General features: G+C 40.1%; 1 protein-coding gene across 6 annotated transcripts in view; it reads left to right on the plus strand.

Moving 5' to 3' along the window:
• The window catches only part of LOC102937518 (methylthioadenosine phosphorylase), a 56,827-nt gene extending 38,933 nt beyond the window's left edge, over positions 1-17,894 (plus strand). For all 6 annotated transcript variants that reach the window (XM_037902053.2, XM_037902057.2, XM_037902055.2 and 3 more), the window contains 4 exons: positions 1,034-1,136; positions 5,852-6,091; positions 9,924-10,046; positions 16,506-17,894. In XM_037902053.2, the coding sequence (XP_037757981.1) occupies positions 1,034-1,136; positions 5,852-6,091; positions 9,924-10,046; positions 16,506-16,544 (505 nt within the window). In that variant the 3' untranslated portion in view covers positions 16,545-17,894. The remainder of the gene's footprint in view (positions 1-1,033; positions 1,137-5,851; positions 6,092-9,923; positions 10,047-16,505) is intronic.
• Positions 17,895-18,108: the final 214 nt, after the last annotated feature.

The following is an 18,108-nucleotide window of genomic DNA, read 5'->3' on the forward strand; positions in this document are numbered from 1 at the left end:
CATGCCGAAACAGTGGTACTCTTGATGTATTCTGATTCTTATCTTGTGCACGCATAAATTATTCTTCAGTGTAGAACAGATCAGTATTAGGTACACATAATATTAACATACTCATGCCTGTATGCATGACTGCCACCACTTGTCTAAAGGGGGGAAATCAAGTTGAGGTGGAACAAAAAGTTACTTAAAGTTAAGTTAACCTTTCAAGTCAACTAACTCCTGAACTTAAAAAGTCAAATGACAGGGCAAATGTCTTTTTTCCTCTTACTGAGTGGGGAATGATTCTCGGAAGGTTTGTTTTCAGAGGATTTTCACCACCCAGTTAACTGAATGGGTGACTCAGCACTGTTGAGCACGTAATGATGTCTTAGTCATAATTCTGACAGATGGCAAAATGGAAAGAATATGTTCTTTTAGCGATGGACAATTCTGCATTGTGTTGAGCTGCATGTTTGTTTGGTTACTTTCATGCAGGGAAGCAGTTTCCCATCTGGAGGAAGGGAGGTAGGGATCACCTTTTCAAATGGGAAAAGTCTGCTTTCAGTTTCAAGCTGTGGACATGGATATAATTCTTTTGAGAAGAGGAGGACTTTTAATTTCTATATTGCTGTGGTTGAATTTGTGCATGTTTTGTTCCCCAAAGTGCCCATTCGTTCAATGTAAGGTGACTGCCACTGCTTTTTTTTTTTTTTTTTTTTTTTTTTTGGTACATTTATGAGTCATTCAAACTGGAGTTTGTTAGGAACTGAAAATTAATGGTCATCTTTTTATAGAAGTAATTCATACTTAGATTCCACTTGACTGAACTTAATGTTCTGTAATTAACTGATAATATGCTGCTAGAACTGCTACTTCATTCCCTTCCACCACAATTTCAGAAGATGTATATCAGGGCAAAACAGGTAAAGAATAGTGTTGGAGATGTTTATTAAAATGATTTTTCATGCCCTTTCCCCCTCAGTTGACAACTTAATCATTCAGCATCCATGAATTTCCTGCTGCTTCTATCTCTAAATATGCTCTTTTTTTCCAGGACTATCAAAAGACATAACACTTTTTACGATGGGTGCTATTCCAATCTTCCAGGAGTATGTCATATTCCAATGGCTGAACCATTTTGCACCAAAACCAGAGAGGTTAGTGGATTTCATAAGAAAAATCAAATATTTAAAATCTGTTTGAACATGCTATAGACTGACTACGTGGTTCCATAATCCAGGTGCAGTCTCCGCCCCTCTAGTCCTGTGTCTCTAGCATTTGACCAAATTAAAAATAAAATTAGAATTTGCTAGGCATGCGAATAAAAGATTTTGTGGTTTAATGATGAAAAAGGCAGACCAAGTTCTGTCTTCCAGGGAAAAGAATGCCGATTGTGTAGTCATTCGTTTAAGAAAGTGTTTGGCAACCTGCATTTCCCCAGGGACTTTCATGGGGATGAAAGGCTTGTAAATTATTAATTACCAATCCATTAAAATGACATTGTGGGCAAACAAGGGAGAGAAAATTGAGGCATGCACCGTCTTTGTACTGTGTATGTTCTGCGCCAGCACAGTAGGGTCCTGATCCATGACTCGGGCTCCTCGGTGCTACTGCGATACAAATAATTAATAATAACAACATAACAGTCACAGAAGGTACCAATGTGGCACTTGTTTTTTTACACAATGTCTGAGCAGCTTTACCCATGTATAGCATGTGGCATAGCAGGATGAAGGCTTGTTGTCTTCATTTGATGGAATATATGGGCCCAAAGAATTAAAGGTGTTAACACAACCAGTCATTAAACAGTTTTAACCAAGGTTCAGCGTTTGGTATAGAGAGACTTTAGCCTGCTTAGTACCATGGCAAACGCACCATTAAACATCCTTTTTAAGCTTTGAGTCAAGATAAGAAGCTTGATAAGAAGGGAAAAGAATTAAAGCATTTGAAATGTAAAGTAGTTAAATAAGGCTTTCATTTTAACATTTCTTGTTTCCTTTTCCTTTAACTGGAGAGTTTGTATAAGGAAAAGCCTCCATGTTTGACGGTCTTTTAGATGGTATTAAAGATGGGAATAGTTGTCCTTTTTTTTTTTCTTTTTTTTTTTGAAGAAAAGAGAAGCTAGTTGAAATGGGCTGGAGCTGTTGTTATTGATGGTGTTGTTAAAGTCCAATCCAGGTTCCTAAGAAGACAAACCAAGACAAACACACACACAGGGGAGAGAAAAAACAGCCAAGATAGAAATGCAGCTTCTGTCTCTGGTGTTGACTTTCACGTGCAGCCTCGCTGCTGGAAAAACACAGTCCCAGCACATTGTCTTATTAGCCACTCTGAGACCTGGCAAACTCCGCTTTTATCTGCCTCTTTCTGTCACAGGCTTATAGCAATGTTGTAAAATATGTAGTCTTGGCTAGCTAAGACAGATTCTTCTTAGACAGAAGGAAAAAGAAAGAAGATAGCACAGAGATAAATAAGGCAGGGAAGGGAAAAGGATGCATTTTATGGGGGTCTCACATCTAGGGTGACCAGACAGTCCCGATTTTGGGGGCTTTTTCTTATATAGGCACCTGTTACCCCCCACCCCCTGTCCTGATTTTTACACTTGCTATCTGGTCACCCTGCTCACATTCGAGATGGTGTTCAGGATTCAGCCGGAACTGGTGGAAGTGGCGATGTCATCTGCCTCTCTCAAGCCCTGTCTGCTCAGGACATTTCTCAGGATTAGGATGAAGAAGGTCTGGGGTCCAGGAGACAGTGTGGGTGGCAGCCATGATGTTAAAGCTTGCTAGTCAATTTTTCTCTCCCGAAGTTTCTTTCTTTAAGGACCCCAAAAGGGAGTGATGGGTGGAATAACCCATCCCCTGGTATCTGACATCCCCTAGTATGTTGGATACTAGGCCTAATTGATGGACAAAATAACTTTTGCTCATCAGCTGCTCCTGTTTACCAAGCGTGATCTTAACACAGTCCCTGAGTTACATCAGTACGCCTTTTTGTTTAGACTAATTCAGTCTTTCTCCCTTTTGTACCTTTTCCCATCAGCATTTGTGATTATAGGTTATTGTGACATCTTATGAACTTTTACTGACTTTTAAAGTTGAGCTCACAATCATGGTAAATTTGTAGGCCCAATTATTACAACAGGCTATATTTAATACTTTTAAGGATGGAGACTAATCTATTCTTATCCTTTTTAAATATTGCTGGTCTTATTGTATGTACCTTGGGATTTCTGTTGTTTGGAGGAGGGTTGTGCTATTTTAACAATAGGAAATGCTGCTGTACTTTTCAGTATTGTTGTTTTAGGGAAGAGCTTGTTTATGGTTAAAAATGCCTTTTTTCAGAGGGGCCAGAATGTTCTTCCATCTGAGCAGAGGGAAAATGAAGAAGGAGATTCATGTTAAGAGTCTCTGCAGAATGCAAGTTGCAAAATGGCATATACACAGAGAGCACAGAATCATTTACAGAAATTATGGTCAGATTAGAATTCTAAAAATCTTTCAACCCACTTAGTCATCATGCTATCAGTTACCATTCCAAGGCAGACAAAACACTAGAGTGCTAAGCAGGTGATTCAGTCTATGTCCAGAGCATTTAATGTATCAAGTATCAGTGCTGAGCTGTTAGCTCTTTTTACCATTTTGCATCGTTGTAGATAGATATTGTTTCTGTATAATTAACAAAAATAGTATTTCTCAGTGACTCAAGTTAGTCCTTTCCTTCTTACAGCAGCAATAATAAAAGGGAAGTTCTACACACACACAGTCATAACTGATGGAACCACATCACTGTTTCCAAAACAAAAAAATAGATAAATCATGAATCTAGGGCTCTTTGCAGTTAAATCGATAAATTATAAAGTTAAAGATAGATAATTTTATTGCAATTCAGATATTTTTCTTCAAGTTCTGATTTTATCATAATATGTTTGATCTATGTCCTGGAGCTTAGCATGTCATCAGAACCCCTCAAAAGGTGTATATTAGTATAATTCCCCTAACCCAATTGTAATAATTAAAACCATACAAAAATCCAGAACAATAAATGTGTTGTAGCTGGATGGAACAACTGGGATATGTAATTCGTAGATTTTTTTTTAACAACTAAATATACAAAAAAATCAGAGAAAAATAAACTTTCCAGAATTTTTATAAAGTGTAAATCCAAAAACTAAATTAAGAGAAGTTGCCCTGAAATGCAGAATGAAAAAGGAATGATCCTTTTCTGTGTTATAATAAAAGGAAACTATTTTGGAATACTGTGACAGTTGATACTAGTTCAGAGATTGGAACTCACTGGAAACAATGTACAAATAGTAAAAGTGAACCGATACAGCAGGGGTGGCCAACCTGAGCCTGAGAAGGAGCCAGAATTTACCAATGTACCTTGCTAAAGAGCCACAGTAAGACATCAGCAGCCCCGCATCAGCTCCCCCAGCTCCCAGTGCCTCCCACCCACTGGCAGCCCCACCGATCAGCATCTCCCCCTCCCTCCCCGCACCTCCCGATCAGCTGTTTCGTGGGGTCCAGGAGTCTCTGGGGTGGAAGGGAGGAGGAGCGAGGGCACTGCAGGCTCGGGGAGGGGGCAGGAAGGGGTGGAGTGGGGGCAGGGCCTGTGGCAGAGCGAGGGGTTGAGCAGTGGGCACCCCCCAGCACGTTGGAAAGTTGGTGCCTGTAGCTCCAGCCCCAGAGTCGGTGCCTGTACAAGGAGCCACATATTAACTTCTGAGGAGCCGCATCTGGCTCTGGAGCCACAGGTTAGCCACCCCTGCGATATAATATTCCTGGTCAGGATTGCACAGACTAATGACCAACATCTAGTGTACGTCAACATATAGAGTTCAGCCACTGGTGTGGGAATTAAGAGAGAGGTATAACCCTCACATCTCCAAATCAATACATTTCTCTCCAAATTTCCACCATACTTCCCTCGCCCACATACTGAGACTTTTCTTAAAATTTCCCACCCTTGCTATCATCAGTTCAGCTCCACCTTTGGGAGCAATGGTGGTATTGTTCGTGTAAACTGGCCACCAGCATTTCCACTACCACATTGTTTAGACTTGTTCTGACCAGAAGTCTCACTGTAAGCAAGGCCTGGGTATCAAACACACTTGCTTCCTGTCCTCCTCACCCAGTGCTGGAAACAGAATCCCACTGGCATAAACTGGATCAGATGAGTTCAACACCCACTACAGCAATGCAGAGCAGGCATCCAGGTATTTAGCCTCCTTTCTGACAATGGATGTTAAAACACAGTTGATCCTATCATCATCAGTAGGACTATTTGTTTTCAGCCCTGAGAGAGGAAGCTGAAATGGGAGTGGGTTTCCTTGTTTGACACTTGTTGTCAAATTAGGCTCACATTCATAGTAAAAAGCAGGTCTGGCTAAACCATGGCTGGCGAGCCGCATGCATCTCTTTTACAGTTAAAGTGCGGTTCGTGGAGTGTCCCCTTCCCTCTGCATCCTACCTGTTCTCCACCTACCAGACTGGGGGAAGGAGTTCGGGGCTTCTGCCCTGCAGCAGGGTGGTGGGGCTAGGGAGGGGAGAGGGAGTAGGGAAGGCACCAGGGCTCGGGGCTTCAACCAGGCACCGCCCTGAGCCCAGCAGGTGCCACCCCGCGGGGCAGGTTGTGAGTGTCTTGTGGGTCTTGAACTTCTGCAGATTATCGTATGCAGCTCTGAGGGTCAGTAAGTTTGGTCACCACTGGTATAAAGACAGCCTTATTGTGTGAAAGTTATTCAGGTGAGAGACAAGAGTACCCCCCAAACAGAGATATTTGTCCTTTACTTACTTCTCTTGTATGAGGAAATAGTTGGCTTCACATAGGTGATTAATAATTTGCTATTTCTGTGATAATATTTTTGAAGGTTCTTATGGAGATTGCCAAGAAGCATGGGATTAAGTGCCACTCAAAGGGGACAATGATCACCATTGAGGGGCCACGTTTCAGTTCTCGGGCAGAAAGCTTGATGTTTCGCAACTGGGGGGCTGATGTTATCAACATGACCACAGTTCCCGAGGTGGTTCTTGCAAGAGAAGCCGGAATCTGCTATGCAAGTATTGCTATGGCAACAGATTATGACTGCTGGAAGGAGCATGAAGAAGCCGTGAGTGAAGCTTCTGTTTTGTTCGGTCTTGTTGTTTTAGATTATGGCAAACTATATGTAGTGCAAGTGCATAAAGTTATACAGTTCTTGATAGAAATCACAGTAGGCCCTTTTATACCAGACAAATTCTGCTCTTAATTACACCAGTTTATACCCTAATTCACTCCGTTGAAGTCATTGGAGGCATTCTGAAATAACAAAAGTGTCAGTGAGAGCAGGACTGAGTCCAATATCCCTGCTTTTTCCTTTAAAAAGTTGTCTTATCAGAATAAAACTGTTCACCTCTTATTGTGTGAATCAGGGTATGTGTATAAAGCCAGTTGTGACATCATTTTCCTGTAACTGACCTTGTCCTAAGTCTCTTGAGCTCTCCACCAAAAAAACACATCCTTTTTAGTTCTTATATCTCTTTCTCATGTAATATATTCAAGAACAACCACTAACCAGCAGAATGCTTACGGTGCTTGCCAGTTGAACCTTAGTCATCACAGAAAATGGCAGCATCAACTGTAGGACTTGCAGAAATGCAGACTGTTGTATATATTAGTTAATACATGGTCAAAGCAACACTGTAAAATTGCTTGTTCTATATTTTTTATGTTTATATGAAATCTTTCCTAGCTTTTGGGTGGCATTTTGGTTTTGGCCTGAAAGCAAGTGTATTTAAAAAATAATTTATACAGAAAACTAAATAATTCCAAACTGGAAATGTGCCACTTTTTTTTTTTTTTTTTTTTAACAGCAAGTGTCATTAAACATTGGGATCACGATGTCAAGAGATGTGGTGGATTCTCCATCACTTTTAATCTTTAAATTGAGATTCATTGTCTTTTTAAAAGAGACTATCCTGTTCAACCAATAGTTGAAAATAGAAAAATACATAGGTGAACTTCTGTGGCCTGTGTTGTGCAGGAAATCAGACAAGATGACTACAGTGGTCCCTTCTGGCCTTAAAGCATCTGTCTTGGATGATTTAGAAACAACAAATCCTAAATCTTGGCAGGGGGTTACACTAGAAGTAATGGAGGAGGAGAAGGATCTTGGAATATTGGTTGATCATAGGATGACTATGAGCCGCCAATGTGATATGGCCGTGAAAAAAGCTAATGCGGTCTTGGGATGCATCAGGAGAGGTATTTCCAGTAGGGATAAAGAGGTTTTAGTACCATTATACAAGGCACTGGTGAGACCTCACTTGGAATACTGTGTGCAGTTCTGGTCTCCCATGTTTAAGAAGGATGAATTCAAACTGGAACAGGTACAGAGAAGGGCTACTAGGATGATCCGAGGAATGGAAAACTTGTCTTATGAAAGGAGACTCAAGGAGCTTGGCTTGTTTAGCCTAACTAAAAGAAGGTTGAGGGGAGATATGATTGCTCTCTATAAATATATCAGAGGGATAAATACCGGAGAGGGAAAGGAATTATTTAAGCTCAGTTCCAATGTGGACACAAGAACAAATGGTTATAAACTGGCCACCAGGAAATTTAGACTAGAAATTAGACAAAGGTTTCTAACCATCAGAGGAGTGAAGTTTTGGAACGGCCTTCCAAGGGAAGCAGTGCGGGCAAAAGATCTGTCTAGCTTTAAGATTAAACTCGATAAGTTTATGGAGGAGATGGTATGATGGGATAACATGGTTTTGGTAATTAAATATTCATGGTAAATAGGCCCAATGGCCTGTGATGGGATATTAGTTGGGGTGGGATCTGAGTTACCCAGGAAAGAATTTTCTGTAGTATCTGGCTGATGAATCTTGCCCATATGCTCAGGGTTTAGCTGATCGCCATATTTGGGGTCAGGAAGGAATTTTCCTCCAGGGCAGATTGGAAGAGGCCCTGGAGGTTTTTCACCTTCCTCTGTAGCATGGGGCACGGGTCATTTGCTGGAGGATTCTCTGCTCCTTGAAGTCTTTAAACCACGATTTGAGGACTTCAGTATCACAGACATAGGTGAGAGGTTTTTTGCAGGAGTGGTGGGTGAAATTCTGTGGCCTGCGTTGTGCAGGAGGTCAGACTAGATGATCATAATGGTTCCTTCTGACCTAAATATCTATGAATTTAGGTGACCCTTGCAGTCCCTTCTACCCCTATGATTCTAAATCTGTGAAAGAAAAATCAACATTTAGGGCCAGATCTTCTGTTGGATGTGTGTGCACAGCTGCCACTTAAATCATGGGGAGGGCATCAGTAGCAGAATTTTACTCTTAGTCCATTTATGAAGGTGCTGGTCAAAGCTCAATAGTTAAGTTTTTGTTTGTGGGGAGTGTTGTTTGTTTTATTGCATTTGAAGCACTGGGGGGAGGGATAGCTCAGTGGTTTGAGCATTGGCCTGCAAAACCCAGCCTTGTGAGTTCAATCCTTTAGGGGGCTATTTAGGGATCTGGGGCAAAAACTGGGGATTGGTCCTGCTTTGAGCAGGGGGTTGGACTAGATGACCTCCTGAGGTCCCTTCCAACCCTGATATTCTATGATTCTAAGTTGGGATTCAATATCTTTGCTATCTAGGAAGAATACAGTGTAGCCTTCACAAAATTACAACACAGGTAAGGTATCTAAACAGCCTTATTGCTGTCCTGTAGTGATGCCCTGAGATAACGATACAATTATGATAAATGCAAAATGGTGTATGTGATCCCAGATTAAATGCAACTGATTTTTAAAGATGGATTTGGGTTCTTTTTTCCAGGATGATACCATTATAACACAGAAGGTTGTTTTGGTTCCTTAACTGTATATTTCCATACCTTTTGACATATTTGGATTTCTTTCAAGTTTAACCTTAACTCTGAATTTTCTGGGTTTGCAGTGCTTGTGTTTGGGATATTTACAACACTCCTGTAGTGTATTTTACCCTACATTACTTATATGCATTCTCAACCCTACCTCCATCTTAACATAGTTTTGATCTGGAAAGAACCATGTTAGTTGCAAAATTGAAACTGTTTTCTGCAATATTGATCTGTCTGTGCACAGATGCGTCACAAAGATGCAGGCAAACAGCAGCGAGGATATGGATCCCTGAGAACTTCACTTGCTTTCTGCATTGATAGTCCCATAAAATGCATGTAATGGGATAGACACAGTCAGGATATTGTAGATTCTTCAGTTGAATTTTTGAAGACTGAAAATATTTATGTGCCTACAGTGTCCATTATTATACAGTAAGATTTCAGCCAGTGATGGCCCACTAAAATCTAACTTATACCTTCACAAAGAACACTGAAGCTTTGACTGATGCTGTGAAAATTACCTCACTGCAGCATTTTATTTAAAGCTGCCAGTGTCATCCTGAGAATAGCAGTGGAAATTTTTCCTGCAGTTAAAACTTAATAGCCACTTTCTCAGGTTGTCCAAGGTTGTCTTTGTATAAAGAGTAATTTTTTACATTTTCAAACATTCTGTGGCAAGAGGTCTCACTCTACTCAGATGTGTCAGCTCAGTATTATTATAGTTACGAAGCATAAGATGGCTAGAGTAAACATAAGTCACCGTTTCCACACCAATGCCCCCGTCCTTCAGTCCTTACTCTGGTGAACAGTTTCATTGAGGTATCTTGAGTATGGACTTTGTAGAATCACTCTCCCTTTGTACAATGTAACGAAAAAAGAAACTACTGCGTCTTTAAAAAGCTCTCCTCTGTGACTTGTTGTCATCTCAATTTAAAATGCATAGAGGATTTTTTGTTTTTATTCATGTGTTCTGTTCTGAGCTAAAACAGTTGGATGGGGAATGATATGCAGGGTGTTGCTTAATTAGGAGTTGAGTTTTGTGCAACATTATCTATTTGACAAGCAAGTTTGAGAAGATCATTATTTTTATTGTATTTCTAGGTTTCAGTGGATAAGGTTTTAAAGACTCTGAAAGAAAATGCAAACAAGGCAACAAGCATACTTCTTACTGCTATTCCTCAAATAGGTTCCATGGACTGGACAGAAACTCTGCATAACATGAAAGTAAGCACAATATTTGAACAGGTTTGGGGGGGGCACTGTGGGGAGAGGGGAAGGAAAGAAGTGCATGCTGTGTAAGTGTATGGCCCACAATACTGCCATTCAAAACACCATTTAAAAAAATTTGTAATTCAACAACGTCGCAATAAGCAAGGAAGTCACCAGGAGAGAAAAGGTTCATTACAGAGTTTGACAAGCTTTATTGCAAACAGGTAGCCTCAGTTTTACAACAAGTATTTCAAAAAGTAGAGGGACATCTGCAGTACATGTATTAAAGCTGTGGTACTCCTATCGCAAGGAAAAGTACAAATCTGCATGAGTCTCCGTATTACAGACCTACATCTCTATTCAGTGGAGAGCTCAAAATAATAGTGAGCCAAATGGAGAAGATTAAACCCATTTGCACTTGTGAGTTTGCAAAAGGAAAGTTGTTCGTTGGGTAACACGAGGAGAACAATGTAGATGTTCAGAATTCTATTCACCCTGGCACTGCTGTGACAGTAGATGCACAAAGGGGGATTGCTAGGTTGAAAAGGAAATACCTTTTTGAAGTGTTATGGAGAGAGAATTTCAGACAAACACTTTTAAAACATACAGGGTTGGCTTATGCAAATTCCGCATCTCAGCTTCATCCAGTCACTTTATACCTTTGCCTAGGGGAGAGAATCTTTGTCTCAGATGTTAAAATGTTGATCTCTTTCCTACTCCTCCCCATGCCTTCCTCATGCACAGGCACTTCCTGACTCCTCTTGACTCCCTTACTTTCTAGTGTCAGAGGAGCTGAGGGGGACAGAGGGCAGAGTGGGGCTGTGAAGGGCAGGCAGCAGAGGCAAGCCAGGTATGTGTGGCAGTCTGAAGGAATGAAGGGCTGTGTATTGGGGAAGGAGGCTGTGTTAGGGAGAGTGGTGCTGTTTAAGGGAGGGAGGCCTGGGGACAGTAAACAAGACCAGTCCCTGAGTGCTGATGTCTCTGCACTTTAAGGTCTCCCTCTGTACTCCTCCCTTAGCACTTGAAATTTGAAGTTCCAATAAAATTATTATTTTAAAAATCTGTGTTTTCATATGGTCCAGTTAGCAGGGTGGATTTGATTTAAATCAAATTGATTTAAATCACTAGTCAGGAAGACTCTGTTTAATCGTGGTTTTCTACATAAAAGTGCATTCTTGTTGGTTGTTATAACCTTAATACATATTCTTCACAACTCAGAGATAGATGTAGGTTTCATTTTTAGAAGGTACACACTATACATTTTTAAACAGTGATTTATTTTGAAAAATTTTCAGATTAGTTTTACAGCTATATCAGAAAATGAGGGATTGTTTAGTTATTTCATTTACAAAAGGTAATTGAAGCAGATATTTATGAAGTCACTGGGAGGTGAACTATCTCCAATTCAACATGTTAATCACTAATATTTGGAGGATATTCTTGCCCTGCTGTATTAGGAGGAAAATATCACCAGACAAACATTTAAACTGTTTTATTTAACTAAAACAACAACGTTAAGTACTCTGGATTTTTTTCTTCAACAGCAAACATATAGTATTTTAACAAAAAAGTTATGTCCCTCCCTTCTCACATTTATCTCCAGACTTCTTCTCCTTGTCCAGATCTATTCCACCCCCAACAATCTTCTATTCATTGAACTTTTTGAAACTTTGCACTTTTAGAGAGAGGTAAGGGATTGACTCTGTGTACACAAATTTGCAGAGGGACAATAGAGTTGAGGTCTGTTATTTCTCACCTCTATATATTTATTTATTTAAAAACATTTTTGCTGTTAACAAGCATGTTACCTCTGGAGAAACGAATCCACAGTCTGAGAACTGCAAAACTAAGCATCTCTGATGGTATCTTCTAGACTGTCCCATTGGGTAGATAGAAAGATTAACCTAAATAATCTATAGAGAAGCCTGTAGAACCCCATAAGATTGGGTCCCTAATCCATGAATTATTGGAACTCATTTACAACACTTTTCTTAAACAGTACATGAACATATTATCTCATACTATAGAATTAGAATTTATAATCCCTATTCCATGATGAAATATCTTTGAGCTATAATGTATTTTAATTAAAACTATCTTTAGATAGGTTTTTTCCTCAAAAAGCATTTTATCAAAAAAATCTGATTTAAATCAAAAAAATCATTGATTTTTATTCACCCTGCCAATTAGTGAAGGAGATGTGAGTCTTATGTTTTTGATGTATTCAAAGCCACGCTGTCTCAGGCAAAACTCAAGCATGAATCCTTAAACAAGTTTAAGCTTTGAATTGACCGTAGGGTAGGTTCACATGGCTACAATACAAAACCATAAGATGGGTCCCTGGCTCACCTCTTCCCTGCTCCAGCCTTGATAAGCCCTAATATTGCTTTGTCTTTTTCTGTCTTCTGGGAGGGGAGTTTAGTTACCTGTAATGCTGTCTCCTCCTCCCAGCACTTGTGTGAGAGGCCAGCTAGCTCTCTTCACCCTCCTGCAGTCTTTGGGAAGTTGTGAAGCAGGTAGAGGAGGGGGGTAGTCAGCAAAGTCAACCTTCTTCCCCCTTCCCAATCCACATAAATCATCCTCAGGGAAATGGACTCTAAAGTTTTTGGCTTTTTGGGTTTGTTTTGTTTTAATTAAAAATGATCCAGTGACCTCTGTTTGACCCACAGATGTTTTCAAGTTCACAGTTACATGTCTTGCCGTGTCACTTGGCCGCCTTGGGTATGTCTACATTGCAGTTAAACATCCATGGCTGGCCTATGTCAGCTGGCTCAGGCTAGGGGACTGTTTAATTGTGGTGTAGATGTCTGGGGTCCCAGAGCCATGGAGTCTATTTCCCTAAGGATGATTTTTGTGAATTGAGATGGGGGAAGAAGGTTGATTTTGGTGGTTACCCCCTTATCCTGAGTCCTGTGAGCCCGAATCAGCTGACATGGGCCAGCCATGGGTGTCTAATGGCAGTGTAGATGTACCCTTTGTGTACTTCAGTGTCAGTTGTGGGGTTGTCCTGTCAGTTCGTACATCAGGATGGGGCAGTGCTGCTGGCTGGAGAGAGCTGAGGTTCCCTGTGCCCTGAGTCATGAAGCTTCAGTCCTTCCCTTGTTGATTGTGGTCAGGTCCGAGTGTTTCAGGAGTGGAGAAAACGATACTGGGAGTAGCTTTTGGAATTTGGGATGAGGGTCTTGGAAGCTGCTAATGGGGCTGGGATCAGGAATAGGGAATTGCCTGACATGAATAATTAAGGAATTGCTGGGTATGGGATCCTGGAAGGAAGCTAGGAGGTTTAGAAGTTGTGCCAGGCCAGTGGTACTTTGGGAAAGTGGTAGGAAAGGCTGAGGGTTAGACAGTTTGTTAGGTTTTGCTGAGGAGGACTAGGATTTTTGAAGCACTGAATGGTGGTAATTAAGATTTGGGATTGGGCTTTATTGTTTGTAGATAGGGATAGAAGCAATTATGGGATGGAGTAGGGACAGAGATACACTGGGTGTATGTTATAATTGAACCATACAGTTAAAAAATCCCCTCCCCCACTTTGGAGCTAGGCAAAGCTTTCTTCCATGTAAATTCTTGTTTGCCCCCTTTAAACGTCAGCAGTTTATTTTGTGATTAAATTTGTTTTTCTGACCCTGTCCTCTCTTCCTGTTTGAACTAAAAACAAAGTGGCAGCACGTGCCAGATCCCAGCTGGTATTCTGGGGCCCTGCTACACAGGTAAAAGAACTATCACCACTTCCATGCTTCAGCAGCTGGGTGCTGATGGACTGCTGTAAAAAGCTTGCTTCCATGAACAGCAATTCTGGGAAGCATGAGACTGGGGTCAGAGCCTTTGCCCTCAACCCCTACTGGTAACACCACCTCCCCTCACCCACTCTCCTTCCCTCTGCTCATTACTGTGGGTGGGGAAACTTACTCAGGGAGGCATTTGCCTCTTTCTCCTTCCCCTGCCCCCACACCTTGCAGGTGAAGTTTGCATGGGCCAACCTCCTCTATTAGAAGTTTTTGCAGTGTTTAACAGAGATGTTGAGTGAAATGTTCTTACTCCTGTGACAAGATTTCAGCATAGCATCTTTCACCCTGCCTGTCGTCTCGTGCCTGTTTTCCTGTCTTTTGCTCTCAGATATATCTCTGATCACCCTCCCTTGTCCTCTCTTCAGTGAGAAAGAAAGTGAACCTTAGTTTGGAGGTCAAAGATATAAAAATGAGCTTTAACCGTTTCATGTGGGTGGTCTGGTTTTTTTGGGTTTTTTTTGTTTGTTTTTTTTAAATGTCAACTCATCGACAGAGACACAAGGTGGGTGAGGAAACATTGGACCAACTTCTGTTGGTGAGAGAGAGAAGCTTTTGAGCGTACACAAAGCTCTTCTTCGGCCTGAAAGCTTGTCTGTCTCACCTACAGGAATTGGTCCAATAAAAGATAATACCTCACCCATTTTATTTCTCTACTATCCTGGCTACATAAGTCCCAACATGGCTTAAGTTACAACATGGCTACAATAACATTTCATACAGCTCATCTACAGGTCAATTTTATATATTATCGAAGTTGTATCGAGTCAAACTAAGAGTCACCCCTGCTTCAGACTCTCACTGTATTTCATAACCTTCATAAATGATCATTAATAATAATTACCTCTCTGAAGGCATAGCAGTTGTACTAATGCTGCTCCTTTAAGGAACAGATAGGACAGAATGCCTGTAGGCTTCCAGAACAGGACATGCTGATGTCATTGCATTTGTGCCACCAACCAGGAAATACCAAAAATGTTAACTAACTTGTAAGCCCAAACACAGAATCAATTGCATAAGTGATGGAAGACTCATTTGATTTGAAAACAGATCTTATGTTTGTAATACTGTAGTAACAAAGCTAAGTAAACTATGTAGAGCCCTACATAGTTTTGTTTAGCAAGTGAAAGCTCATGAATAGCCCTTTGACTGATACATGTTTAGACTTGCTCTTTATTTAGCATACCCATGAGGTAGTCTAAGTTTGTTACTATGCTATTCTATCTTGAAAGTATGTCCTCTATCTTTTGTTAGTCATTTGACTGGGGAAAACGTTGGACAGAGAAAAACTCAGTCTCTTTGCTGACCAGAGTTTCAATTTATGGGCTAGGTGATGATCGGTGATGGTGTTTGGACCCAACACAAAAACACAATACAGTTTAACACAGTGTGGCACAACCAGCAGTCTTGGGCTGAGAGTAGCTGAGTACTGGGATAGAAAGGAAATTTCATGTTAAGACTGCCTTCTAGAGCACACGTAGGGAAGTCTGTTCACACAAAGGCCTTAATTCTGCAGTGAGTGCCACATGGACAGACTCCAGTCCCCATACAGAGACCCACTGACTTTTGGATACATTTAAAAAACAAACAAACAAACAAAAAATCCCACAACACTTATTTGCCTAGATGTTTTAAATAATTCATTTCAAAGGCCGAATGTAGACAGGGCAAATTGTATTTTAACATGTTGGCTGATCAAGGTGGTTAGTAGGTAAGAGTTCAGAGATCTCCTTAACCAGTTAACACATGCTAAAATATAGTTTGCCCCTGTCTACAGAAGGGCTTTAAAATGTGTTTCCTAGCTAACCTTTTTTTTTTTTTTAAATCTGAGTTTACTTGTACTCTAAGTGACATGTGTAGTCACTACACTCTTGAGGCCCTGATCCAACAAAAGTGTATGTACATGGAGTAACTATATTCATGGGAATAGTCTCAATGAAGTCTATGTGCTTAAAAATACTTGTGTGAAATGGGATTCCATGCAGGGTTTACTGCAGGATCAGGGAGGGGGATCCAAAAGGGCCGAGCTTCTCCCATTAAACTCAGTGGAAATTGCGAGTGCTCAACATCTCTCAGACTCGGACACTCAGCTTGGCCCAGGCCAGTCCTTAAGTGTCATGAGCATTGTATTCGCTGCATACTATCTTAAGGAAAACAGTAGTTTCTCATTACTTTCAATTTTCTGATGCTCAGGGGTTTTTACATAAGTTAAAGGAACATGCAAAACCCATTTTCTTTTTTAGCATTTTTGTTATTTTCAGAATTTTAGGATTAAGTTTACTTTTAGATTTCTATAAATCCAAAGGGTGTGACCAAGATGCTACTTTTTGAACAGTTAAAGTACCCAAATATGGGACTTTTCTTAACTTTAGTTTTTAAAGCTAAGTATTAATTTTGATCTAGAACTTTGTGGAGTTGATTTGTAACAACAATCACCAGTTAGTACGTATGGAAAATTGTAATTACAGGATACTAGGTTCACAATTGCTGGAGGTTAAAGGATCTGTTCTCCTTGTCTCACCTTCAGGTTTTTTTCAGGGCTGCTGCACACATCAAAAGAATTCATACCTGTTTCTAATCTGCATGCAATCAACATGGTTTGCTGTTGAGAATGCTTTAAAATTTAAAGGGGGGGCGTGTGTGTGTGTTGGGATAGGGTATATTCAACTGTTTTGATTTTGTATTTCAGTGTACTGTGCAGTGCTCAGTCATGTTACCAAAACATTAAAAGCATGGATGGGCTCTGAAGTTTGGATGCTCAGAAGAAAGGAGAGGATCAGTCTTGAACATCTAACAGTTACAATGTTTTGGGAATTTGATGTTTAGCATGAAAGAATACAGTAAATGTTGCACTGGTCTATTTCTTGTCTGCTAGTAAAGTATCATGCTAAAGACTGTTGAAGAACTTACCAATAGCCTTGGAATTTATTGACTGTGTGAATTGGTAGGACAATGGGATAAGCATTCCATAACAAATTATCATATTTCAGATCCTAGAACTTCTGTTCTTGTTTACAAACTTCAGATGAGAAAGTGCTTCCTTCATCCTTTGCTCAATAATAGCTGTTCATTCATGGCCTGGAAGAAGGCAAGAGAAGAGGAGGGGTTAGATTGTGTACTCTTATTGATCAGTTTAAAAAAATAAAGACTTCAGAAAGTTAAAATGACAGAGCTATTAGCTGCTTTGCTATCTCCTTTTTCTGAGAGCAAACTATCTTTTATCACAGAAATATAACTGAAGGACTATAGGTTACTTAAGAAAATACACTGCAGTATTTTTATATTTTTTTTATATATGTTACCTGTATTGATTTTCACTGTTCTCTTATGAAAAAAATTGCTTTCTGTGGGATTTGTGACTTGGACATCTTAAGCCCAAATTTTAAAAGCATGTCCACTTTTACTGCCATACTGTTTCACCATAAGTAATTGTGCCAGCTGTTTTGCAGCAGCAATAATTTGGAGTTCAAATGTCACCATTTTAAATGTTTACTTGATTGCATGAGCAAGTCAGGAGACAAACATCCAGATTTGTGTCTGCAGTTGATTGCAGGCACATATATTTACAGGTACATAAATATTCCTGCAAAATTGGAGTCTGGATTTCAATCTCTTCAAAAAATTAGACTCATGAAACTTTATGAACTTATGTTTCTCAATTTTAGCTTGAGCTGCTTGAGTTTCGGAAGGAATGATGTCCATCAAGGATCTGATCCAGGGCCCACTGCAGTCACTGGAAAGACTTCCATTGTCTTCATTGTAGTTGGCTCAGGCCCCAATTAACTAAAACTGAAGTGACAAATTTAGAACAACATTTTAGCCTGATGCCACTGTCTGTTCTGTACACCAGGGGTAGCATTTTCTGTTACATTTGTCTACAGAATTCTTTTTCTTTAGTTGTATTCTGATTTACAGATATGTTAGTGATGAATGTATCTACTGTTGATTGTAACCCATGTATATATTCATGCACTCTACATCTTCTACTGCATATGCAGAATGAATACAGTTTGCCTTCAAGAAAATAATCTGCTGCTGCTTGTCTAATAAATGAACCAAATGTAACCTCCTGCTTCTATAAATTGTGTGGGAATGGCTTTGTTTTCTTTCTGGACATTATTCAGATAACTGAGTTTAGCTGTTTGAATTCAAAAATACTGGATCAGCATGGAATTAGTCTATACGGTAATTCACTAACACTGTATTAATGGGAGTTGAAGATCTGGGAGTGTATTGTACTACTTTTGTGTACACCTATGCAAAACCTTGCATAGTTAAGGAGAAGAGTATAT

The sequence above is a fragment of the Chelonia mydas genome, chromosome 5 (genome assembly GCF_015237465.2).
Source record: "Chelonia mydas isolate rCheMyd1 chromosome 5, rCheMyd1.pri.v2, whole genome shotgun sequence".
In the NCBI taxonomy this organism is placed as follows: Eukaryota; Metazoa; Chordata; order Testudines; family Cheloniidae; genus Chelonia; species Chelonia mydas.